General features: G+C 43.2%; 1 protein-coding gene across 15 annotated transcripts in view; it reads right to left on the bottom strand.

The window, feature by feature from the left end:
• Positions 1 to 26355, bottom strand: part of rbfox3a (RNA binding fox-1 homolog 3a) — a 553126-nt gene that overhangs the window by 5275 nt on the left and 521496 nt on the right. For 11 of the 15 annotated variants that reach the window (XM_017306224.1, XM_017306225.1, XM_017306223.1 and 8 more), the window contains 8 exons: positions 23950 to 24042; positions 22540 to 22600; positions 21615 to 21668; positions 16199 to 16331; positions 14509 to 14548; positions 11606 to 11664; positions 8125 to 8203; positions 913 to 6031 (listed from right to left, as the gene is read on the bottom strand). In XM_017306224.1, coding sequence (XP_017161713.1) covers positions 5987 to 6031; positions 8125 to 8203; positions 11606 to 11664; positions 14509 to 14548; positions 16199 to 16331; positions 21615 to 21668; positions 22540 to 22600; positions 23950 to 24042 — 564 coding nt within the window. In that variant the 3' untranslated portion in view covers positions 913 to 5986. Of the gene's footprint in view, positions 1 to 912; positions 6032 to 8097; positions 8204 to 11605; positions 11665 to 14508; positions 14549 to 16198; positions 16332 to 21614; positions 21669 to 22539; positions 22601 to 23949; positions 24043 to 26355 lie in introns of those variants that run through there. The other 4 variants (XM_017306231.1, XM_017306232.1, XM_017306228.1 and 1 more) reach the window with 3 other exon arrangements.

The raw sequence follows: 26355 nt of genomic DNA, 5'->3' as shown, positions 1-26355 counted from the left end.
CACTAATATTTGCTGTTCACAGAATTTTTGAGATCTAAAATATTTGAAAGAAAATGCAGTGAGAAGCTGAAATACAACGCTGCTGGACACATGATTGGCTGGCATTTCAAAAGCAGCCAATCCAAGAGCACCATTCAGTTTCCTTGGTGCTCATTGGCTGGAGCAGAGATAAGGAAGATTGTAAAAAAGCTGATTTCCACTGTGCGCATTGATTTATGTTAACATATAATTTGCATTCGAACTGTTAAAATAGGCAGTTATGAGTAATTGAAATCATTGGGAGTGAAAGGGCGTACGAACCGACTCTTGGTTGGTAGGAAATACTCTGTGGCTCATCCGAAACCATAGAAACCATTAATGTGTTCAATGTTTTCCATTTTTCACTCTGCCATGCTGAAAACGTTGAGACTGAAACAAAATGGCGGTAGGAGTCAAAGAAAACATGAGCTTCTGATGATAGAGAGTCTCCAGTCGTTCTTTATGCTGATGATATTAGGGAATTACTAAGAGTTTCCGCTAATCATGAAGACAAACATATTATTTTCAATTAGAGGAAAGTTTCTCCATATGAGGAGTCGTCAGTCAGCGCTGGGACTTTTACAGCTTCCTGTTTGTCTGCATTGCTGTTGATTGGCTGGAGGATGACATGTTTCTCCTACTCAGTTCGGTTTGTTGCGCGATTCATTTCTTCTGGTTTCTGAATAAAGTTATGTATTAAAATACAGACTAAAGATGCTGCTGAATTTACTACGCCTCTGAAACAATAAGGAACTATTTAAAGCTCTTAATGAAACCACATTTATCAGTATCTGCATGGCCAGACGCATCCAGGCACGGACATTTATTCTTTCTGAGAAAAACAGAAAAACAAAGATTTTCTTGAAAACAAACATCAATGTGTGAAGGCAGGCATAATGTTCTTATAACTGCTTTATTCTGACACTCAGAAAACAATCAGTGGTTACTTATATGTCACATACTGACAACAGAAAGATCTCAAGAATAACTAAAAGTTTCATTATAGTAAACCTTTTACCTATGAAATTAATCTCAAAGAAAATTACTTTACACCTTTCAGACAATATATTCTCATTATAGAAATTACATAGAGTTCAAGAACAAGTTGAGCTAAGTTGAAAATACACATATAACCCCACTTCATATAGGAATACATATAAAACAGTTACTCAGAGAATCATGATATAGTTTGTGTGTATATACATTTAAATGTATTTACAGGTGCTGCAACTTTTTTGCTTGGTTTTCTTTTGTACAAATATTTTTAGGTGGATTAATAAACTCACCTGCCAGCTTATCAGGGCTTAGTGAATACTTGTAAATATAAACGATGCATAAAGAGTATTTTCTTCTCATATGTAAACATAGCTCAGTACTACTATTAATAAGTGTAAACAGGTGGATCAAATAGAGGACTGGTTGCATATTAAGCTGGTTATGAAGTACAACAAAAGCAAACAAACCTAAAAGTTAGAGTCTGTACTATAAATTCACATTTGACTTACTGTAAGCATGATAAAATGCATTAGATCTTTACACTATAGAATGCTAATTAATATCATATCTATAACATTTAAGCCTTGATAAGCTGACACTGAAACAGCTAATTTGAACTTTTTCTGTAAACTGTTGACAAACCCGTGCAGACTGTTGGGAGCGGCTCCGGACAGCGACCCGGTCGTCCCGGAAATAACATCACAACCAGGGGAAAAAGGAGCTCGTTTCCCTCGCAGCGAGATGTTTGTCGGGATAACTTACATTCACAAACACGTCTCCATTTCCTCTTAATTGCATCGCATATGCTAATGCTTTGACATTCAGTGTAATTACCAAAAGCGAATTAGTGTATCACCACACTCTGATGACCGTAATGGATTAAAAAGTCCATTTCAGCAGTATGAATCACAAATCATTGGGAGAAACTATTATTAAAGCCGTAATCTATTTACAGAATAAAACATCTCCAAACTAATTAAGCTCCTTTTAAAATTACCAGAGCAACAAATCCAACAGTTTCCATGAAAATCTACTCTGAACGCGGAGCCAGAGTGAAAAGCCGAGTCATTTCAGCTCAGCCTTAGTCATCATTCTGATTTTAATATTTGACTGCAAATTAATTCTGAATTTGTACTGGTAGTTAAAATGAGCTCATGGATGCTTGATGGACAACTTGGACGGTGCTCAGCCGCTCCTGTGATAAATTCCTCCGTCATGTTGGAGGTCAGAGTTTGCTTGGATGGTAAATTAGGTTTAAAATGGATTCAGTCTCTCTTTACACTCCCTTTCTTTGTCTTTACATCCACCTGGCAGCTCCTCTGGTAATTAGACTGATGAATGAGCTCAGCCGTTTTTCCTCTTGCACTGCTCAGGTTTGCTGTAAACCCTTCATGTCCATGTATTTACACTGAAGACGTCCTGGTTGCCAAAATATGAGGGAATATTAACCAGTGACATTTTCCTGCAATCAAAATGTTCTGTTTGGTTCAGATTCAGCAGATCTTCCACTTCCACACAGAAATGGAGCTTTATAAGGTTAAAATCTGTCCAATCCTGTTGGGGCTTTTATCTTACAGCACGGCTGACTTTCTATTTTTAATTGGGGCAAAATGATCACAAGTAAAATCTCCTTGCAAATTAAAATATTGGCAACATCAGCAGTTATTTGTCTTTAAATAACCAGGCTTTTTGCTTTCCATGTCGTTTTTATGCAAAAGCTGCACCCAAATCTGCTTTTATTTAATTTATTAAACTTGAAAACTGATTTTATTGGCCAGAAATGACTAAATCCTGACCTATTTGTTGCAATTGATACCTAGAAATTTTGTTAAATTTGCAAAACCCATTATAGGTTTTGGATATTTTAAAAAAAATTTTTTCTAACAACGAATCTGACTACTTTATGTATTAACATATTTAACATATTGTATGCTTAGTTTATTTTTGAGCCCAGGTGACAAAAGCTTTGGACCAAGCAGAGAAAAACAAGATAAATTGAATCTGATTTGAACTCATTAAACGATAACCAGAAATGTTTGTGAAACCAGAAAACTTTTCCTATGCTGAGAAGGTCCAAATACTCTACAAATATATATTTACAGAAAACATTTCTCTACGTCTAGAAATACAATAAATAACTTGCTGCTTTATAAATCGTTGTTTTTTATGTGAGAAAATGCTATTTAAAAAAGCTAATGTCAGATAAGAAAGTCACTACAAAGATTTTGCAACTTTTCATATTTTCTGTAAACGGTTATTGATCATCAGAAGCTTTTTATCTAAGGGCTAAATATTAATGTCACGTTTTTCTTATTTATGAAGGAGATAAAGAAAATGTTTATCGTCCTTCTGCAGGAGTTGTAATAACGTTACAAACTGTTGCTAAATGTGGCAAATGAACGGAGAAATGTTGACATTTGAACTCTCCAGTTGATGAAAATGTAAAATGATTTTCACGTGGTGATGTTATTCCAGGGACTCGAGTCACGCTCTCTTCCCGTTTGTTTCCTTCCTCCGTCACAGTCAAACATTCTGATGCATATTCATACATATTTTATATCTATATAGCACGTCATAGGCACACACATTCAGATCAGAAACACAGAAAAAAGGTCGGTTTCATTCCAGGCTAGCTTGCTAATGGTGGCCACTAACTGAACACCCACTCATGAAACTCTCCTGTTTGCTAAAAATAATTCTCAAAGTTTGTTTTGCTCCTTATAAAACCCCTGAATGGCGGGGGGCATTCACACTAGCATAGAAAAGGAAGAACAATGTTTTTTTTTTCTCTTTTATATCCACATAAAGATCTTCTTTGACTCATGAGATAATGAGCTAATTTTCTTTTTTTTTTCTGATATACAACATTACTCTGTCATTTTAACATTTTGACTAAACATGACTAGCTGTATATGAGAGATTTCATAAATATGTTACATCTCAGAAAGAAATAAAAAAAACAAAGTGCAACAGACATTTTTTTTTTGAGACCACAAACACTTGTGTGAGTACATGGAAAGTAAATATTATTGGCAATAGCTTTGATTTTTCCCATAGCTGCACTGAAACCAGCTAACAGCAGCTACACAGAGATTTCCTTTAAATCACGTAGCACAAGTAGAAGCCAATGACTGGATGTGGACTAGCTCTACGTCTCCTAACGTTAGCCTGGGTGCTTTTGGGTTATATCTTCTGTGTAAAATGTCTTATACAGTATATGTCTATCTATATAATACAGAAGCCGTAGCTCAGAACAGTACAGTCTTATTTTATCGTTCTCTCTTGGGGTCTCTAACAGAAAATAATAAGAACATCTCGGCTCCGTAGAGGTGGAGCGTGCTGGTTGCGGAAGAAAACAATTGTCCTGAATGCTGAGGAGTGAGCAGCTCTGGATCTTAGTTTGTGAACTTTAGTTAGCTTATCCTGAGGTAAAACATTTTGTGCAATGCTTAAAGAAAAGATCCCAGTGACTGGCGGAGGGGTCGCCCCTCCTCTGCGCCGTGTCTGTACTGTGCGTGTGCGACTTGATGTTAATAGTGAGGATATGTGGCCGAGTCTGCTGCAGACTCAGCCCCCATGCAGCCAATTCGCTCTCAGACGGCGGTTTAAGGGGAGGAACTGCCTGCTAACTGCAACGCTAACGCCACCAACCAGTTGGCTCATTCAGCCGCTGAAGGGAGGAGAACCAGCGGAGGATTCTTATCCTGATTCTCCAGAGTCAAAGGTGACGTCTTCAAAGTGCCGGTTTCGCTCTAATGAAAATCAAAAAAACCAGAGAAGCTCAATATGCAATAACAGCAGCAAGCAAAGTTCTTAAAGCAACTTGTGTCGATCCGCTAATCTAATTTCTCTACAGTAATCCATTACAACAGTCGTGTAATAAATCTTATTTACAGGCTACAGTCTCTACTGATTTTTCATGGGTTTTATTTAATAAAACAGAGATTCTGCTCCTGCATGCTTTGCTGCGTTAAGTTTAGCGACACGTTCAGCAGAACTCCATCTCTTCTGGTACGAGCGTTTAGGAGACGTTTACCAAACAAAAGAAGAAAAAAACAACACAAAGTACACGTTTCATTTGGTTTGGTTTCAACACCAATTGCTTCCAAACAGCACCGAGCATTAGCCGAGACGGGAATCCACGCTGCCGCCGGGCAACGCTGATGCTCCTCCTCTGTTTTCCATGCTGTCCCTGAACGCAACCCGCCAGCGTTACTCCCCTAAAACACGCGCTGCTGCAGAATAGCTGCATGTACGGCGATTTGCAGCAGACGGGGCCACCATGTGAGCGCTGTGAGTCCCAAAACAGAAATCTGACCTTCATGACCCTTAACTCTGCATGCTGTCATACCACATTGTACAGCTTGTAAGGCTCCACTGCAAGTGCACAACAGTAGGACACTCTAAGGTTAAAAAAGGAATAAAAAAAATCAAAGCAGTCAGAGCAGCGCTGTCTTTGAGCTAAGAATCACCAGGTTCGGTTCAGTTAGCTTCATTTCTGTTAAGAAATGGATTGAATCGCGAGCGTTGACCTGATTTCTGCTTGTTGTGTGTGAGACAGAAACAACCCGGTGTATTCTCAGTCAGATGACAGCGGCTGCATACACACACCTCTGAGCATGCACCATGCGTGCTGCAGTAGGCTCACATTGGTTATGGTGACACAGCACCCATATACAGCAATCAAGATAATGCACATGTGCATAAAAGTTTCCAAAAGAAAACCAGAAGCACAAAATGAATACAAAACAAGAGCAGACCAATGATGACATCAAAGAGGTTGTTGTAGAGGGTGTCAGGGGAGGGGCTCAGCATGTGGACCTGGAAGCTTTTTGTTTGATTTAGCTCTCCACCAAGGACCGGCTGTTCGCTTGTTACGTGTTTGACTTTTTTTTTTTTTTCCTTCTAAAGATAGTTTGTTTTTTTGTTTGGGGTAAAGTCTCTCTGTCTTTTCTCGCTTTTTTTCTTTCTTTTAGTAGGGAGTGAAGCGACTGTACCCTCCTCTGTATAGGCTAGCCTGCAACATCAAAGATGAAAAAGTACCAATCAGTATTCAGGTGACAGCTTTAGTTGGATTCTTTTTCTCTGCAAATTTCCTTCCTTTAAACTTATTGACTTTCCATGTTGGAGCAACTTTGCGAATGGGAACGGTCAGCAGGCAGATTGATAGTTTGATATATTTAAGCCGATAATTGTTTTGCTGAATTGATTGCCTGACTTGATGCTCTCTGAGTGTGTGTTAGGAACAGGGTCAGCAGGAGCCGAAGTAGATTGGTGGACTCAGAGCTTAGCCGACGTAATTTATAATCTGTGGGAGCAAAGAAAAAAAAAGAGCACTTTCTTAAATGAAAGTCATAGAAACACTAATCCCAGATTTAATAGTTACTTTAATTAAAATAAAAGAAATAAGTATATTTTTCTGCTGGAGAGTTCAGTCCTTGCAGGGCTGTAAATTAGAGGGAAGCAGAAGGAGTTGAGAGCTTTAATCACGGCTCCTTTTCACGTCTGCAGAGGTGCCTGCACCTTTCTGGAGGGGCAAACCACCACAGGATATTAGCCCGTAGATTTAGCACCATGCTCAGGATATCTAGGGCAGACACACATAAAGCATGCAAGTGGGCCTATGCATGCACACCTGCACATGCACGCACGCACACAGTCCCTCCTCTCATCTCTACGTGGTTCTGTTGCAATTAGGAAACTCCAAAGGCGGCCGCGCGCCTTCAGCAGCTAATTTCAGGGAGTCCTCTTGCTTGTGCAGAAACTTTTATCCATACTAGATTCGTCTGCAAGCTGGAAATGAGAAAAGAGGGTTTCCAACCTCAGAGGAACTAATTATTGTATAGCTTTTAAATGCAAAATGACTTCACTCTGCTGGAGGAGCATTAATCAAATATGATTAAAGAATTAGGAACCAAACGGGTCTCCTCTCTTTAGCTCAGGAGTTTATTAGATATTGGCCTCTGTGCAGAGCATCTCCCAGCAGCTTCACTGTTTGTTTAACACGCATACACACACACACAGACACACACACACACACACTCTCTCTCTCTCTCTCTCTCGGGTCTCTGTTAAGCTTCCCAAGCTCCCAACACACACCAAACATTAGCTCTGATCATTTCAGGGGCCAGATCCCGTCGTCTACTTTCAATCAAGAGGACGATTTTTAGAGTGAGGAAAATGGAAGGAAATTTGGAGGGAAAAGAAGAAAGAATAAAAAACATTCAAGCACATTTTTTTTAATTAAGTAAATGAAGAGGGAGAAAGAAATGTCTTAATTAATGAAAGCTTTTAGCTAGCAGCTGCACCGGGGAACTTAAAGCTTTAGATTTTTCTTTTTATTGCTGTTGAAAAATCGCATGCATGCCGGAAATTTGAGTTATTTCTCAAGCAGAGAGCGCGCCTCCGATCAGGCTACTGGGCAGAAGAGGAGGGCGAGGCGACTCCCCGCCCCCCTCTGTCTCGCTCTCTTGTTTATGTCCCACGGCACGCTGCTGCATGCGTCTCATGGCCCTTAATCTCTGAGTTTGGTCTGAGAGCCCGCTCCCATCCCCTCCTCGCCATAAAACAAAACCAAAGAGAAACTGTCAGTTTCAAAAAAAGGTGATCTTCTATTTTTTTTTCTTTTCATCTTTGATGTTACAGTAGCTGCAAAAGCTAGCTAAAAACAGACATTAACAATTGAACTTCATCCCTTCAGAGGTTTGGCTGAATGGAAACAAAAAGATGAGGCAACACGCTCGACGGCGAGTTGAATGAGGTCGGATAAAAACAAAAGCTTGAAAAATGAAAACAAATCATTCTCATTACAGGAGGAACTGGAGTCAAACCAATGATGCATGAGGTGAGAACGGTCGGTTATCGCGCTAAATGTCTGAGCCAACTTCCACATGCCAGGGGCTTCACAGTACTGCTCAGATCCACTAGGGTGTGCCAGAGAGCATGACAAAAACTAAATCAGTTAATGAAAAAAATCAAAATTAAAAAATAGGTGAATAAAAACCAGAATGGCTGCAGCCGCTGGTCTTTGTCGTACAGCGTGTGCTAGCTACCGTCATGATGTCAGAGTCGGGGTGCAGACAGGAAGAGGCGGCGCTCTCAGAAACTTACCATGGTCCCCACACTGTATGTGGCAGCAGGGCCAATCGTGTGGTGGTAGGGGTCTGCTGTTGCATAGACTCTGCCATAGCTGCATGACAAGGAGCACAGAGAAGACAGTCATTGATCTATCATTGACGAACAGTTACGCATTCTTGTTTCATGCTCAGCTCTTCAAAGTCTGGCGTACAATCGGTTATTTCCCTCCTCGGCCTCCTGGGCTTCCTGCTTTATACCCGGTAGATCACAAAGGAAGGTTCAAAGGTGGGTGCATGGCGCTTGTCTTTGCTCTGTCGTCTTGATCAAGTGAATAGGTAAAGAGCAGAGGGAGGGAAGCGGCAGCTGGAGGGCTGGGTCTCTCCCCCGGAGCTTGTTTACCCGGGCTGCACACTGGGTTCACGCCCTTGTCTTTTCATTGCTGCTGGTTTGGAACTAATCCTTCCAATTTCCTTCTAAGACAGGACAAGATGTGGCTGCCTCATTTATTTATTTATTTATTTGACTTCACATATTCCTCTATTTACTTTGCTTCTGTGTGTGTGTTTTTTCCCTCTTTCAGCGCTTGCTTGCAAATGAGGGTCTGCTCGGAGCAGATAAGGCACACCCAGCCAAGGACTGAGGGCACCGAATCAACCGGGAGTAAAAAAAAAGGAAGAGGAAAAGCCCCTAAAGGAAACAACAAGACAGCCAGCTCCCACGCCGTACATGAGGTGCGTCGAGCTGCATGCGATGTGAATACGTTTGTTTAGGTCCAGCAGGACGGCACGGCTTAGAAATAAAATTATTTTTTAAATACCAAATTTGATTTCTGATTCTGGAGTTGACCTGAATTCAAAAAACAAGATGGTGGTTCTAACATCACTATGGAAACCTAGGTGTAAAAAAAAACTACATTTTTCAAAAATGATTGATTAATTGATGAAGCCCGCGGTTACTGGATTTTAACGTCATCACAGCCATTGAGAATCACAAAGGGGACACAGAGTTTTCTACTAAATGTGTAAATGTGAACATTATGACCACTAAACAAGGTTCAAGGTTATCACACTTCTTAAAAGCTAGAAAATAGGTTGGCTATGCTAGCTTGACTCTGACAACTTGAACATGTAGATGTGCTGCAGAATTCGGTGTTTCGGTTCTGTTTGCGAAACACCAACTCTTCTTCCATCAGATGGTCTGGTGTTGCTCCAGAAACACCAACTAGTCTCCAGCTCAGCAGGTCAGACGGCCGGTCCAACGTGGCAGACCCCGTCCAACGTGACAGACCCGTCAGAGCCTCGGTGCAGCGCTGCAAGGTTCAGACCTCCCTCACCGTCCTCGGCTCTGTTCAGTTACTTACGGGGCTTTGGTAATACAGCCTGTGAGCACTGTTGGCTTTTCAGATAATAAATGTTTCATATTTTACCAGGCTTTCACACGCCTTCCACAATCCTGGTGACCTAGCTCCAGATAAGTCCGATAAGGTATTGCTGAGACAATACAGACAAACGCCTATTGATCCAATGGGCATGACCGCTTATTCAAACGGAAACAAACAAACAAAGCACAACAAACAACCTGGGCGCGAATTACATTAAATCTCAGGGAAAGGTATGGGCAACAGAAACAGGAATTAAATCACTGAAAGAGAGGAAAAAGCCTGCTGTCCAATTCTGCTCCCGCCGAGCGCGGCTGCTCATAATTCGAGCCGCGCTCGGCGAGGCCTGATAAATCTTACATTATCGATATGATCTTCAGGCTCTCGGCAGGGCGTACGTTATCACAAGTGACATGCTCAATCCTTTCCAGATTAGATTCCCAAACCGGGCCAGGTCCCGGCTGACAACGGCTTTCAGGGGCCGAAATGAATCAGCGCGGCCTCTCCGAACGGAGCGCACCTGAACCGGAGTGACATCACTCAGAAGCCGCTGGTCCGTCCGTCTCCCTCCACAGACCTGAGGCCATTCATAAATACCGCAGTGATATACCCACTCTCCGAGTCACGACATACATCACCGCTCTTCTCATCCGGTCCAACAAGGTTAGCCTTTTTCCCCGTGCATGTTCTTTAGCTCCGAGCTAAAAAAGAGAATACGGCGGCACGCCTAATGGATAAGATGAAATGAGAGGAAGAAAACCTCAGGAAACCCTAAATAACCTTCAGAGTATAGTAAAACGCTGATGAAGCAGCCACCATTCATCACCGCTACGTTTGGCCTGTAGATATGTTCCTTATTGTTAGGAAAACACTAATTACGTGAAGCTAAAGTCCAACCTCTGCTAGTCCTTCACTTCAACCAATTCTGCTTCAGTCAGTAAAGTTCTCGTTACCAAAGATAGCTTGTCGAATTGTATGGATGTTCCCATCATTCCCGCCGGCTGCTGATGAAGAGAAATGCGTCTTCAACCAGTCACTACAACGGCTTCCTGTGCAGAACAGACACAGGCTGCTATGTGTTCTTTAAAAGTCAGTCAGCAATGAGGCTGAGCATGGAAACCTTGATGAAGTAAAGTAACTGCCTCGTTACTGAAATCTGCTTGACTGAGTCGCTGATTCATTTTATCGTAGGTTATGCCTCAATAGATACAGAATCCAACGAAAAAATCTAGAATATCGCATTGTACGATTATGAAATAAATATTCAATACAGTAGAAAAATGGAACTTAATATTTGGTTCAGAACCCGTCAGACGTCAGAAGTGTCCTGTCGGTTTGGACCAGGTTTGCACTGCACCAGGCGTTTTGGTCCAATCTTCTCCAGATCGCTCTGGCTTTGGGCTTGTTGCCAGGCAACAAAGGCGTTTTGGTCCCTCCAAGGATTTTCTACTGAGTTCATTCATGTCTACAAGTTTTTGTCTTCTTCCTGCTGTGTTAAGAGAGATCCGGTCAGAAGAACATCGGGACCGCGCCGACATCCAGCATGTTGGATTGTCTTGGACTGTAATCTCCTTTAGCCAATCAGACAGCAAGAGCCAAAGAGACGACCAACACTTTCACAAGTGAAGCCTTACAGCTCTACTTTCGCTACAATGCTCCGATAGGTAGAGGTGTAACTACTACAGGTGATGAGTGAAGGAGAGAACCAGAGTGATCGAATGCTTCTTTCATTTGGAAATCATATAATGTGATTTCCCCTGAGATTATTACAACAAAAACAGTTTGAGTTGTGACAGCCGCACTCTAAACTAACGGACATCTATTAGTGCAAGAGATGAGATTCAAGTCTTGCTATGTTGTGAAAATAAACCCGTTATTTAAAATCAGCCTGAGATTTTGCTTTGATGAGATTATTAAAATATCACAACAACGTTAGAGAACGTAATCAGTAATTTTGTTGTCAAGATCCTGACAAAATAACTTGAGAACTTGAGATTTTACCAAGACTAGAAAATGTGTAGCTTTTATTTCTCAGAGCAGCAGATTTCTGTGGTTCTTACGATCCAGAGCTGGATCAGAACCATGTCCGACTCTGAGTGGTTGGTGCAGTGTTTGCTGCCTGGGAGGGAGTCTCACCTGTCACTGTAAGCAGCGGTGGTGGTGGGTTGGGCAAATCTGTATGCTGCATAGCCGCCCTGTTAAAATACCAAAGTATTAATTAGTGATTAAGCAAACCTGCTCAGAGAAAGGTTAGAACTCAGATACACAAGCAAACAACAATCCAGGCTGGGAGCTTTAAATGTCACTGCACAGTGTTCTGGTCCTGAGCCCACACCTCGGCGCTGCAGCTCCCCTCTGAGGCACCAGAGGGTGCTGTTTGATGTACGGTGCATGCAGCAGGAGGCGGCATTAGGGGAGTGAATGATGATCTGAGGAAGCAGCACATTTGGGGAGCAACTTATTGTGACACCAGAGGCCCAGTGGAGGAGCAGCAACAGGAGCCGACTCCCCAAATCCGTCCCGTTTTCAGAGGAGGATGTTTATCCGCAGCCGCCGCTTCTTCTTCTGCTCACAAATGAAGCAAGACGACGGCGTTTGGAGCGTCGGGGAGTCAGGACTGCTGTATTCATTTGCCAGAGTGGGGAAGGAATTAAAGAGCTCATTGTGGAGTGCTGCTATTACTCTCTTTGAAAAATGAAGCTGTTCTCCCACTGTTTTTCTATTAGCGCCACCGGAGTGTGTGCCCGTCTGTGTCCATACGCCGGATAGGTGGCTCTTAATAATGCATGTTTCCATTCATTTTTAAACTGGGGGGTGGGGGGGCCGTCCGACTGAGCGTCCTCGTCCCGATCCAACTGGATCCAGTCGCTGTTTTCCAAGGGGACAGGAAGTCACAGCAGATGACTTCCTGTGGGACAGGCCTGCCTTGGGACCGCGCTGATTACGGCAACAGCCCCGACAAACAGGGGCCAATAAATCACCACATTGTCAAATCCTGCACACAGCAGAGCTGCACATTTGTTATTTTGTCAAGGAGGGTGTGTGTTAGCGCAATCATGTACGTGTGCAGCGGCGTGTTTCTGCATGGAGGAGCATGCATATGTATTAGCGCATGCAGTCCTGCTGCATGCATGGGCTGTTTCTGACAGCGCTGACTGATTGTTTGGGACACAGCCGGTCCTGATGCTCAAATCTGATGGTTTTCTGCTGAAATACAATTTGTTTTGCGTGGTCGTTCATGCTACTAATTAAATGCGACCGCAGCGGTTTACGTCCCCAAAGCGACAGAAGAAGAAGAACAGAGACGTCACACAGAAGTGGGGGTGGAGATATGGACTTAGTTTCATCACAATATTGTGACAACAATAAAGCTGATGAGTCGTAGCTTCTTCAGGACACCGTTCACATAAAGGCTGCATCTAATCATATTTTATTGAAACCCCTATTGAACAAACTGGAGAAAATTGTAAAGTTTTTTAAACATCATTGTTACTCTTGACAACAGTAAATCTAAATTCTTATCATGATAAACGATATAAAAAAAAAACAACCCAAACACAACACTGGATCGTTTCCAGAGCAAATCTGTATTTTAGAGTTGTTTTAACCATGCCAACCAGTAGGGGGCAGTGTAGCGCTAAGCTAGAACCTATCAGCCAATCAGATTGCTTCAAAATGAACATGACTTCCTGTTAGGAATTAAACATGGCATCAGGAAGTTCCTCTGTAGGTTGAACAGAAATGCAGAAAAGAATCGATTCTGTAGAGAATCACAGTTCATCGTCCTGCAATCGATTCAAAACGCTCAAAAATCTTTAATCAAACTATTTTAAGTGGTTTGAATTGATTATTTAATAGTATTTAATGGCTTCTTCATTTTTATTTAAGAAGAAGCCACGCAGCTAGGCTAGCTGGTAATTTAAGTTACAGAATTTCATGCACAAACCTATTTTTGTTTAAATACAAACTGATGGGATTAGATATAATGTGGAACTTTATAACATTGTTTTAAATAAATATTCTTCGTTTACATTGTCTTTTCCTCCTGATACAAAAATTGGCTTCTGAATCGAATTGTGACTCTAAAAACTGGAATTAAACCGAAAGGCAGTGAAAGATTTGCATCTCTAAGGTTGAACAACTTTCCCACAGTTTTCCCAGATATCCGACTTCCTGTTGGTCACTGGAGGCTGGAGCAGAGCGGCCATGACTTAGCAGGCGCTAGCTGAGCCTCTCGGTCCGCAGCGCCGCTCTCTCCTGTGGCGGTGGGTGTCTGGCAATAAAAGCTGCTGAAATACGGTCCTATCAAGCGGGCCGGTGTGTAAGCCATATATCACTTGGGTTTAGCGTTTCATTCCAGACGCCGCCGCCGCCGCCGCCATGCGTCGGCCGGGGTGAAAGTGAGAAGCAGCTGTCACCGCCGCCGTGCCCACTGTCATCTCGCTGTCTCAGCAGCAGGAAAATCAAAGGGACGAACTGAGCGTGCGCGCGCACACACACACACACACACACACACACACACACACACACACACACACATCCAGGTTTGGACTGGTGTCAGTGGGGCAGTGCGGTAATTTCAGCATCATCTCCACAGCTTGTGTGAAGGGCGATGTGCAGAGGGACGGCAAATCGCTTTATCTGCTGCTGCTCTTATCTCCCTGGCGGTGGCGGCTGTTTGGGGGCAACCGGCTCCACTCCGGTCCGGGCCAGACCCCCCTGGGGCGGGCAGGGATATCCCGGCCAAGCCCTCAGAGCCAGCGCCAGCGCCGCACCGGAGGAAGAATCTAAATGACCCAACTTGACACGGGACACTGAGTCAGGGTCCGCCTCTTTGCCAAAGTCTGAGATCACAGGAAGGGAGCGAGGAGGGAGGAGCTGAGGGGGTTTTAAATTTTGTTGTCGGGTTTCTTGGCACGGCGGAGCGAGGCCTAATCGACGCGGACTTGGCAGCGGCGCTGCTGAGCAGATCACGTTTTTGTCTCCAGGGCTGAGCCTCGTGTCTGCTTCAGCCAGGAGGAAAAGCCGACTGTACTTACATAGATCTCTGCGCCGTAGAAGCCATCTTGGTACACCACCCTGCGAAGTTGGAGGACAGGAAAGAGGAGTTAGTCTGCTTGCCAGGGAGGTCAGGTTCCTGGCAGCCGCAGCGCGCTGTTCCACAAATAATGAATGACACGTTAAACTGAAAGGTGCAACCATCTCAAATCCCTGTCCAATTTTCTGCTCTGCTAAAGTTGTTTGTCTTTCCAGTCGCTGCAGTTGTTGGAGAGAGGAGGGGAGGACAATAGGAAGCAGAGAAAGCAGCTCTGTCACATGACTCTGCTGTATAAATCAAGCAGCTGCCAGCGGCAGCAAAGGGCCTGAGAGTGGGAGGGAGGGAGGGGCCGTGGGATTTCTGGTCTGATCCTGATCTAATCACAGATAGGCGGCCGCGCCGGGCCCCTCGCGTCGGGCCGGCCGGCCGGCCCGCCGGCCGCCGTCACACCTCTCCCCCGGCCACACACACCTCGGCTGATAAGAGGCAGCAGATCAGCGCCGGTCTTCTGAGATCGGCCCGCTAATCTCAGCTCTCACCCTGCAGGTTTACTCACATCTCCTCTATGCTTTTAATCTCAAAAACTTATAAAGTCACTCAAAACTAATTTATTTATTTCACTATTTGATTTGAAAAGCTGAAACCAGTATAAATGTATTACTGTGTGCTTTATTTCGGGTTATTTTAATGATTCTGGCCTGCAGAAAATGACATCAGACCAATAAAAAGGGAATCTTGTTTGGGCTCCTTTTGCCTGAATCAGAGATGAGGAGCTTTAATCTCCAGGTTTTATCGAACCGGCATATTTCTTATATCATCTTTTTCTAGCTTCACATCGTGTTATCCTGTTATTCCCTCATCAGAAACATTCCTGGATTGTTGCCTTGATGTTTCCATGCGTGTTTGAGGAATCCTTGATTTCCACTCAGCTCTTCCTGACCAGTGGCAGCCGCAGGTAGCAAACACCTGGTGGAATCTGCAGAGCTTATCATGCAAACTACTTCTCAGTGAGGATCACTGCTCTGTCAGCCCAATTTCAAATAATGAAAAATAAATGCTTAAAGTGGTGGTATTATGTGTTTTCCACAGAAAGTGCCATTTTGTAGTGTAATCAAGAAACTATATTACCTCCAGTTATAAAAATGCTATATATACCAAATGTGAGTTAAAAGAAATTTTATTTTGGGATTTAATGCCTTGAAATTGGGCCTCTGTCTCTTTAAGAAGCTCCTGCTCTTTCTGAAGCTCCGCCTCCAGGAAGTCATCCCAACATGGCTCCTCTGTTAACCCTTTAATGTTTTCACCAGCGTTGTTCTGAGCAGCAGCTCCACCAGGTGTTTGCTAATTGCTGCTGGCTAGTCTAAAGGAGCTGAGTGGGGGAGGAGCTGCGTCTTCAAGGCGGGGCTAGGTACATCCAGGCGTTTTAACAGCTGAATGGTTGCCATGGAGATTACAGGATTTCTCAAACGTGCATGACAGAATCAAAGCAGAACTCCATGTATGGAGTGTATTATGAATATTACATAAAGCTACTCCTTTAAAATGCATTGCTCTGCGTTTAATGGACCTATATTGTCACATTTGAACATTTTGAATTTGATCACTTGCGGTGAATCTTTCTACTTGTGAATGGAGGTTACTGTGTTGAGTGCTGGTGGATGTGTTCAGAGGTGTGGCGAGTAGAGACTCACGCTCCGTAAGCAGGGATGGGTGGCGGAGGCGGAGCTGTGCGGAACGTGTTGTACACGGCTCGTCCCCGTCCCCGCAAGTGGGCACCCCTGTAGGCCACCGTAGCGCCTGTGGCAGGGTAGGGAAACCCTGTTACTGCGGAGAGAAAACGACTTTCAGAGAAAAGCCTCCACTTGGCATTGCTTACCTTATGACAGAAAACATTAGAGGGAGACGTGTGGCTCTGCTCTCTCTATGACAGAATGCATTATGTGGAAGACAAGGAAACAATAGATTTAATCTTTTCTAGGTGCGCCTCATCGAGCATCTCCCCTTCCCCAGCTCGCTGCTTTGTGTCGCACTCAGCAAGGATCCACATTTGCCGTTCTTCGCCAGCCTTGGCGTCCGGGCGGCTAATGGATGCCGCACCACTAGTTTCGCTCCACGGCTCTCGCACAGTTTGGACCCGATGGGTTTAAATTGAAGAGGAGCGATTCCAGGACAACCTGACTGGATGATCCGACAATCAGCTGATCTCTCGGGGTGAAAAGCGAAGGCAGATGTGAGAAAATGGCCAAGGCAAGATTAGAGGACAGCTAATGGGAACTTCAGGTCTCCGTTTAACCTTCAATCAGTCCGGAGTCTGTCTGATTACAGCCTGCAGAGGTGCATACAAACACACTGATCTACAGACATGATTAACTTGGGCTCCACTCTTCCTGCAATTGTAATTCCCTCACACACCTCCTGCACCGAGTCCATCAAAAAACAGTCAGCACCATTATCCTTCACCCTCTGGAAACACCCCATCGTCATCCTCGCCTCAACTTATTCAAGCTGTATCTAAAATTAAAATGTCTTAAAAAGTAAGTTATCCTTAAATACACTAATTTAAGACTATTTACTCTCATATGTAGTTTATTTTTCTTCAAGGACTTTTTGTTCAGCCAAACGTTTGAGTCGCACGCAGACACTTCCCCTCAGTTCTGGGGATTCGGGCAGTTGAGGCTAATACTACCTTAAAAATGATTGATTCTTCCTCACAATGCACATCTGAATGGCTGTTCCAGTCACAGATAGGAATATAAGAGAGTTATAACTAGGCTAACATAAAAACTGACGTAAGGGAGGGGATGTAAAAAATAAGCTCCTTGGAACGTGTACTTATGCTTTACTGTTCTTTTGCTTACTTTTTGTTTTAAATTTATCTTCTTTGTATAAAACTTTCTTTTATTACACGACATTCAGTGAAGTCGTACCTGGATAACTGGCTTTGTTGCATCTGTAATCGGTCGCTGTTTGCTGGATGTTTGCCATTGGCTCAGTTCTGTTGCTAATCCATACGATGTTTGATTTATTCTGTGCAAAAGTAGCAAACTGCTACATAACATATGCAGTTTTATTTGGTACTTTTCTTACATTTTGGTTGTGGCTGAACAGTCTGTACCGGAAGCACAGCTAATTTTCACGTGAGCTAAACGAGATTCTTCCACAGACGGTGGTTTTATTTCTTTTTTCTTTTTGTAAAGACAAAAACTATTTAACTGCATTTCCCCGGACTGATCTATGTGTCAGCGCACAACAATAAATGATTGTTTCCCATGAACACATGGGTCCGATAACCTTCAGTCAATCTGATAAAAGATGATTATTATATTATTATTATTATAATAAGGATCCACTAGAGGGCGCATTGACGGTGTAAATAGCTATCAGTCAAGTGAGTCCAATATACAATTTTCTCCTGAATTATCTTTGAACTAAATTATGACGGTTATTCATTAAGAGAATAAAAAGTAGCATTTTAGTTAACATAAATAAATCTGGACGTATTTGTTCAGCACAAATTAGCCAAAAGGTTTTAAAAATCTTAAATTGGAGTTGTAGAAACCTGCAGAAACCCAGTTTTTCTTCTTTCCTCGTTTCCATGACGAGTTTTGAGTGAATTCATGGCAGGGCGCCTCCGATCGGAGGGTACGAACTCGTTGGCCGGTTAATAGCATGAATCCAATCAGAAGGAAGCGTCGGCGCGCGCTCAGTGTTTGTGGCGTTAACCCCGCAGCTGGTTACAACCACTGAGCACCGTAATGAACAACGCTGCAGTCCGGCCCCGCTGCTTCCATAAAGCTGACAAGGAGACAGATTAGTGGTGCTTTTAAAAACACGCAGAGCCAGGTTTAATGTCTTCCACCATTAACATCATGCTCCATTAGTGGGTCCAGACACACATTCAAAGTTTGCATCTCATTTGGCCAGGTGACGCCCAGCGTTGCACCCACCCACTAGCATGCAGGCCACTTTGTTTACTGCTGCGGCACCAACCGGTGCCCCTTTTCCCCCAAAAGTGATTTATAGCGCTGACCTTGACATTTAAATTAGTCTTTTTTTTGGGAGCAGTGGACGTCAGAAAATGCAGTCGCTAAAGGGCACATACACCCTCGTTCTAAGGTGTTTCCTCCAAAGAAAAATAAATTATGCGTCTTCCTTTCTTTTTTGAAAATTTGTATGCAATCTGCATGCGGTGATGTATGTGAATGTAAACTCATAATGAGTTGGCGATAGGCTACACTGCTTCAATAATAACCCATAAATCAAAGACACTGTCACACCTTGGTAGGCGCGTGAAAAGCAACAACAGGCGCGGCGAGCGGGAGCACACGCCGGCTCCAGCCACCAAAGTCAAACACCTTTTCCAGGAGGGGCGCCGGGGAAAATATGAGTTATGTGCTGGAGGGCGGCGGGGTCACGCTGCACCTCATATGTCATCCGTGTCAACCTGAGAGGAGCTCAATACCTGCAGAGCCAGTCGGACCCGGGGTAATCCCGCTCTGTGCCGATGATGGGGTCATAACCGGCTCCCATAAAGAAAGATCTGATTTTCCACAAGGTTGAGCTCTTTAATACTTCCTGCTCAGATGCACCAGCGTTTAATCCACGCACCGGGGACCAAAAACAGCTTAATCTAATCAAGAGTCTGGAGCTTAATTATCCCCCTAAAGTACACTCCAACAATGAGAGGATCTGTCTACATATATTAAGACGGCAATTAGCCTTTCTTTTCTGTCATTTACACAGCTGCTGGATTTCCACCAGTCCTCAAGAAAACTCCACCTTAGTAAGTGAAGATATGAATTGGTGAGTGAAAAGCCACTCATCTGCTGTCTCTGTTGGAATTAGCTGCAGAGACGAGCGTGTGAGTGGTAGCCTGAGGGGGCGGCCATACGACGGCGCCTCTAAGTGACAGCTGTCTGCGGCGCCCAAAGCCTCCAGCGCCAGTAATGAAGAAAAGTTTGCCAATTACATGGCAACGAGCTAAACAGTGCAACACGCACATCCGCCTCCGAGGATTTCTCTTAGCCGTTTTAATCGTTCCTTTTCCGTTTCAACTCAACTCCAACACCTGCATCTGGTTTGTTTTGATGAACAGTAAAATCAAAACTAATATGAAACCGTGTAACGCTCGTCTAATTAATCATCTCCATTAACAGAGGAGCGGCTCACGCTGCACCACACCCATGTGTTCCTGCATGGCCGTTTGAGTCCATTCTGCATAAATTATGTAGTTTAAAATCACATTAGTGCACATTAAAACAGGAGAAAGGTAAGCACAGTTATTGTTTGCCTACCAGCTACTGCACACCATCATTTGTGCCAGCGCTAACTTTTATTGCCAGCTCTCTTCGTTTAATTGGGAGCCCTCAGTTGGAGGAGGAAGTGGAGCCAGGGGCCGATGCCGCAGACCCCGCCAGCCGCCCTCCCCCACCGGGAGGAGGAGCCAATCTACCCTGGAAGAGGTTAAGAGCGGGGAGCCGGCGTGAGGCTCTCATCCGTCATTCTCCTGAATGGGTTTTGAGGACAATAAACCTGTAGCGCCAGGACGAATGGAGACGAAGTGTGCTGTCAGCGAGCCAGGATTTATGGCTCCCAATTTCACTGATCTCCTGCACAGAAATGAGGACTGATAAACAGTGATTAATCGCCTTTATATCCCATTTTACTCCCACCGAAACTATATTAACCATAACTGAGACGATTTTGGGAAAATTCTGCAACATGATTCGGTTTTTTTGTTGTTTTTGGGTTTTTTTCCTGAAGGAGGAAACACCGTAAGATCTCAAGTCTTGTTTGTTTTTTTTACGAAAAGGAAGCAGTTTTTCACAGATTTTGTTTCAAAAATGCATCTCTTATTTATGTTTCCCATCTTCCCAGCTGGCAAGCATATGTTGTCGTTTAGGCTTGGCAAACTCCAGCGCCATGTCAAGACGACTTGAAAAATTAGCAGCCAATAAATCACGCAGCCCCTCCTGCTTCCCCTGCCTGGAGTGGTGGACCACACTCCCTCTGATTTATGAGATGATTTGGGAAGTGTGTGTGTGTGTGTGAGGAAAATAGAGGAAGTGTGCATGGAAGAGGAGACATGTATTAGTGTCTGTGTTCTACATAGGTTATCTATTTCTGTATGCTGCGATGCTTTGGTCTGAGAGTCTGAAAGCGGGGCAGGTGGTGGAGCTGCATGTAGGCCGGGAACCTGAACGTTCGCTTATATGACGCTCACATTTCGGTTTGGGGAAAATTCTTCCCGATCGCGTCCAGATGAATGAGCGTGAGGCCGTAAAAGGAGCGTGTCTGTGTGTGTGTGTGCAAATAATTATCAGAGGAAGATGTCGAAACGAAAGGAGTGCGGTGTGGGGGGGGAGGTGAGTGGGAGGCAGGGTGAGGGGTTGGGGCTGAAATAAAAATGATAGATGACTGCTTTCTGTCATGGACAGTTATTTAGAGGTTCGCCGTAAAGCTGTCCGGGGAATGAACAGATTTTAGTCTAATGAGCAGAAAGGAAAGCCGTTAAAGTGGCGCGATGTGCTCAGCACTTCTTCCAAATGAAATAGTACCATTTCCCCCTCATTAAAATGCAAAGGGTTCATATAACATACAGCAATAAAGCTGGCATGTCGAGGCAGGGAGAGATAGGGAAAACCCCACTGAGCTCATCTCGCTCCTCCATTACTGAGACCAGAAGGAATAGCGGCCTTCGACAGGGTGGGTGCCAACAATATCTCTCACTCAATCTCCCTTATTCGGTTAGCTCTGTAAAAGTCAATCTGGCGCACTTGGCAAATCCATCCACAGCAGCAGCCTCCACAATCTGATAACAGTTGCAGGGGCGCTTGCTCTTGAAATCATTTTTTCTCTCTTCTTTTCCTGCAGCTTTACAGTTGCACACTGCGCAAACAATGGCTCAGGCTCCCTCAGCCACTCGGAGCGGCTCGGATCATCCACTGCTTATCGGCGCCGCGCTCAGATTCACTTTGATTCACGGGGAATTTCATGTTCAGTCGCTTCAGGATGAACCCGATTGTAGGAATTCAGGGGGTCAGATCGGGATTGGCTGCGGCTGATAGCGGCGGAAAGGCACTGGGGGAAATAAGCAAACAGTCTTACCGGCATACAGTTCAGGTCCGTACACGGCTCCTACTACCGGGTTCAGCTTCCAGCCTGCACACACACAACAGCACAGCTTAGAAATTACAGTAAAAACTGGTTATTTCTTGTTCTGGCTGACGTTACGGCTGTGGCTGCATGGCGCAGCTTTCACAGCTGCCAGCGCTACGTTTACTTCAGTTACTGCTTTTTTATAGAAAATTTACTTTTTACTTTTACTTGAGTAATTTTATTTTGAAGTAAAATTTCTGCTGAATGAAAAACAAACAAAAATTCACCAGACAGACACTTTCAGCTTTAAGTTTTTTATTGAAAGAAACTGACTTTAAACATTTTATTTAGCCAGATTTTGATATTTCATCATCATTTTCTACCTGAAATACCAGCTTTATCCATCTGATGATGTAATTTTAAAATATTAAATAACTGATAATTTGATCAGTTACTCAGGTTTTACCAAGTACTTTTTACTTGAGTAAAAGTTTATTGAAACACTGCTACCGTCACCTGAGTACAGTTTTTGGATGCTTTGCCTACAAACACAAACATTCCCACCTGAAACATTTTTCGATACTGACGTAGAGATTTGAGATTTAAGTCGTTTTGCAAAAATGCAAACCTTACCACGTGTTTTTGATTTAAATTTCTAAGTACAAATAAGACAAAACTAACTTAAAATGAACTTTTCAGCAAATCAGTAATTCCTTAATGTTGATGAAAAAGTGCTTGCAGATGATTTTACATTTTTCTGAAGTTATGAGTGAAATATCCTCCCAGTAGAACCAGAACTTTTTAAAATGAATACTAATTATTGATGCTCTGCTGGAACAAATAGTGGATGATGCTGTCAGGTTAGGTTTTTATTTAACATAACTAGTTTAAATGTACGTAGATGAATCTTAAAGTCTAAGCAGTAAACGCTCACCGTTTGTGTAAGGGTTGGCCACCTTTTTGTTCGTCATCACTCGTGCGGTTGCGTTGTTCACCTGGCAGGGCAGGAAAAACGTTCTGGGATTAGACGCCAACAACACAACCAAACATTCAGGACGGCCACAAGCAAGCAGCAAACCAAAGGAGTGAAAGACATTCTCAAAATAAAATAAAATAAAATCTTTTTGTGCTTTTTGAATCAATTCTGTTTCAGATTATCAGACAGAAACCAGAGTTAAAATGTTTAGATGTGAAGTCTTGGTTTTAGTGAGCTTTTTTACGTCACTTTGTTTTGGAGAATTGTTTTAATTCAGTCACACTGGAGGATTTTTAAGTCTGGACTTTGATTAGGCCACTCCAAAGGAGAGCAGGATTCATGGTTCTGTCGATTGCAACAAACTAAATCCTGAAGCAGCAAAGCAAACGGCTGCAGGTTTCATTTTCAGCTGATTGCTTAATGGGAGATTTAATTGATCCATTTACAGAAATTGAATCAGGTGAAGGTAAAACTGTCACCTGAGGAATTCTGGGTAGAAAAAAACAGTTTTGAATGCAAGATGTATTTTTGAACCGTTTTGGTCTAATTACTGCTTCCATTGTGTTGATCTTTGAGAAAATGCAGTGTTTTATTTGACTTCATAAACCTTTAATGTCTTTACATCTGAGGCTCATTTATCCCTTGCAAGCAGTAATCAGGTCTGGCTTTTCTGAAAACGTGGTTTTTTATTTATTAATCAAGTGAGCGTTTACTTTTCCACACAGAGCCATGTTGGTTTAAACAACTTAATTTAAAGAAATTACCATTTAAAGTGCATTTTTTGAGTTATTTTATTTTATTTTAAAATGAATTTGATGATCTGAAACATTTCAGTGGCACAAAAAAGCAGCAGAAGAAGAAAACACAGCAAATTGTTCTTTCCATCAGAAATATTTCTGCTGCTTTAAAGAAAAAAAGATGAGAACATGCATCATTAGCCTACATGTCTGAGCACAAACGAGCATCTTCCAGTTTCACTAATTGGTTGCAAACCCAAATATATGCCAAAGAAACGGAGGAACTCCAGCCTGCGCTCTGAGTTTCCCCCGTCAACCTGACAGGAGCCACTTTGTAAACAAAAGCAGAATTAAAGCAGGCAACATGAAATGCAGGTTCAGATCTGATGATGGCATGCATTCATTCTGCTGTCAGGTGGTGATGGACAGCGGCTCGTCCAGCTGGACATGTATGGATCCCACGTTCTACTGAGAACAAATTACACGCACCATTATGCATGCATGCGACCACATCCACACACACACACACACACACACACACAGAGCAGCCACATGCTAATGCTTGGATTAGTTGGTAAACTGAGCACACAGCAGGCAGGAAAGGAGAAAATGTGGGAAAAAGTGGAAGCACCTCGATTTTGCGTCCCTCTACGATTGTACCGTTTAGTTTCTCTCGCGCACGATCGGCGTCTGTGCTTGTTTCAAAAGTTACAAACCCAAAGCCCTGAGAGCGGCGCGGTCGCCACAGGTGGAGGAAGAAAGGACACACAAAGGGAGAAGAGAAGGGAGACAGGTAAGAAGACAGGAGAAGGTGAGCAGCGGCGGCGGCGGAGTCGAGTTGTAAGCAGCCAGATTAATTAGAGGCAGTTAGTGAGGCGTCAGGAAACAGCAAACAGAGATCCGAGAACGGTGACACGACCTCACACGGCAACGCCAGCAGACCTGCCCGCTTTACCCAATTAAACGCCACAGCTGCCGTGGCACGGGCGAGTCAGGAGCCAGCGCATGCAGAACACGGCTGGCTGCCATGTTGGCGCTTTAATTATCAGCACAACTCGCTCCTATTGCATCACAGCAAAAACACTATTTCACCAAGTAGGTTTAGTTTCCAGCGCCAACAACTTGGTACTTTTAAAATGAGACTAAACTAACTGACAAGTAACTTTCCAGCAAGATAGAGCCAACAATTCCTTAATTTTGATTAAAAGGTGCACGTTCCACTGGCAGATTGTAAAGAAAATGTCTTGTTATAAATGGGAATATCTGCCAAACTAAACTTCTTTTATCAATTTTAAGAAATTATTGGCTCAAAACAAGCTCTTATATCTTACTGAAAAGTTACTTGTGAGTTAGTTTTGTCTTATATCGAGTCTACAAAGTTACTTTCACAAGAATTTAGATAAAAATCCATTTAAGTCTGGTAAGATATAGTAGTTTTGCAGTTTTCCCCTTAGTTTGAGGCCCGGGAGAAAAAGAGACGAGGATTTTCCTTCATGCACTGCAAAAACGCAAAAGCTCACCAAGTAGTTTGATTTAGGGTTTTTTTCTTTGTGTGCGAATATCTGAGTGCACTTGAAATAAGTCAAAACTAACTTACAAGTAACATTTGAACAATAATAATTCCTTAGCATTGATGAAAAAGCCAGAGGAACCAGTACTTGTATGAAACCAAACTGACTTAGAACAAGCTGAAAAAGTTACTTTAAAGTTGGTTCAGTCTTATTTCAAGTAAACTCATCTTTTAACAAGAAACTAAACAAAAACACTTGGTTTTATGTTTTTTCTGTGTTACCCTTCGTTTGACGGAGCAAAAGAGGATTTCTCACCACAAGAACATAAAATCTTACCAATTATTTTTGTTAAAATTTCTAGTGCAAATATCTCATTACACTTCAAATAAGACACATTTTTCTGGGAGATATAGTTGTTTGTTTTAAGTGAATAATGACTTGACATTGATTTAAAAAGGCAGATTATTTCACTTACTTACAGTAAAATGTCGTCTTAGAGAGAAAACCTGCTTAAGTAACACTTTTTAAATCAATATTAAGGATCTGTTGAGTTAAAACAAACTGAAAAGTTATTTTTATGTTAGTTTTTTTTCATATTTAAAGTTTATTAAGACACTTGCACCAGAAACTAGACCAAAAATACTTTTGTGTTTTTGCAGTGTGAAACCTGATCTTAAAGGCTCAACATCTTAACAGAAAGTAGGAATAAAGACCAAAGAAACGATATTGACTAAAATATACCCAGCCTCCCGTCCCCCCTGCCCTCCCCCCCGTCCCCTGGGGGGGTTTGTCACTTCGCTGAGTTATGTGGACTGGGATCCTGGACCTGAGCCATTAAGACATTCTGGCCAAACAAGTCCCATTCCTGTAGTTTCTATATATACGCATGGCGGTGTGCAGGGAGCATGGCCGGCCGCTGCTGCCTGATAATTGCTGGAGGATGTAACGCATGTGAGAGACGGCGAGCGCCGCGATCCGCCGCGCACATCCAGGATCCCGGCTGCTTCTCCTGGCATAAATAACACGGGACCTGTCCGCGGGGGGAACGCAGATAAAGAAATAAATTCAGGGGGAAAAAAGGAATTGAGGGCAGAATTAATCCTTTGGACACTCACCCGACTCCGTTTTTTTATCACGCCAAATAATTAGCTTACAAGAGGAGAGAGTGGAGGCGCCATTTTTCAAAGGAGACAAACATATTGAATGCAAATTGCCAAAGCTTCATAGGAAATAGATTATTTATTAATGGCCTGATAGGTTCATTATATAGCACAGAGAGCGCGCGAGGGAGAGAGGCATCATGGGTAATGGCTTTGTGGGGCACAAACAATAAATGCTTGTTACGGCGGAGGAGGCAGGTTTATCCGGTGCTCCATCTTGTCTGGCAGAAGAGGCTGAGCGCGGCAGCGGCGTTGGGGCGGCGGCTGCTTCCTGGACTCTCCACGCACCCCAACGCCAGGCCAGTAGCTCCCAGTAACTCCCAGTAGCTCCCAGTAACTCCCAGTAGCTCCCAGTAACTCCCAGTA

The sequence above is a fragment of the Poecilia reticulata genome, linkage group LG8 (genome assembly GCF_000633615.1).
Source record: "Poecilia reticulata strain Guanapo linkage group LG8, Guppy_female_1.0+MT, whole genome shotgun sequence".
Classification (NCBI taxonomy): Eukaryota; Metazoa; Chordata; class Actinopteri; order Cyprinodontiformes; family Poeciliidae; genus Poecilia; species Poecilia reticulata.
Note: the sequence above shows the minus strand (reverse complement) of the source record. Positions and strands in the feature narration are given on the sequence as shown.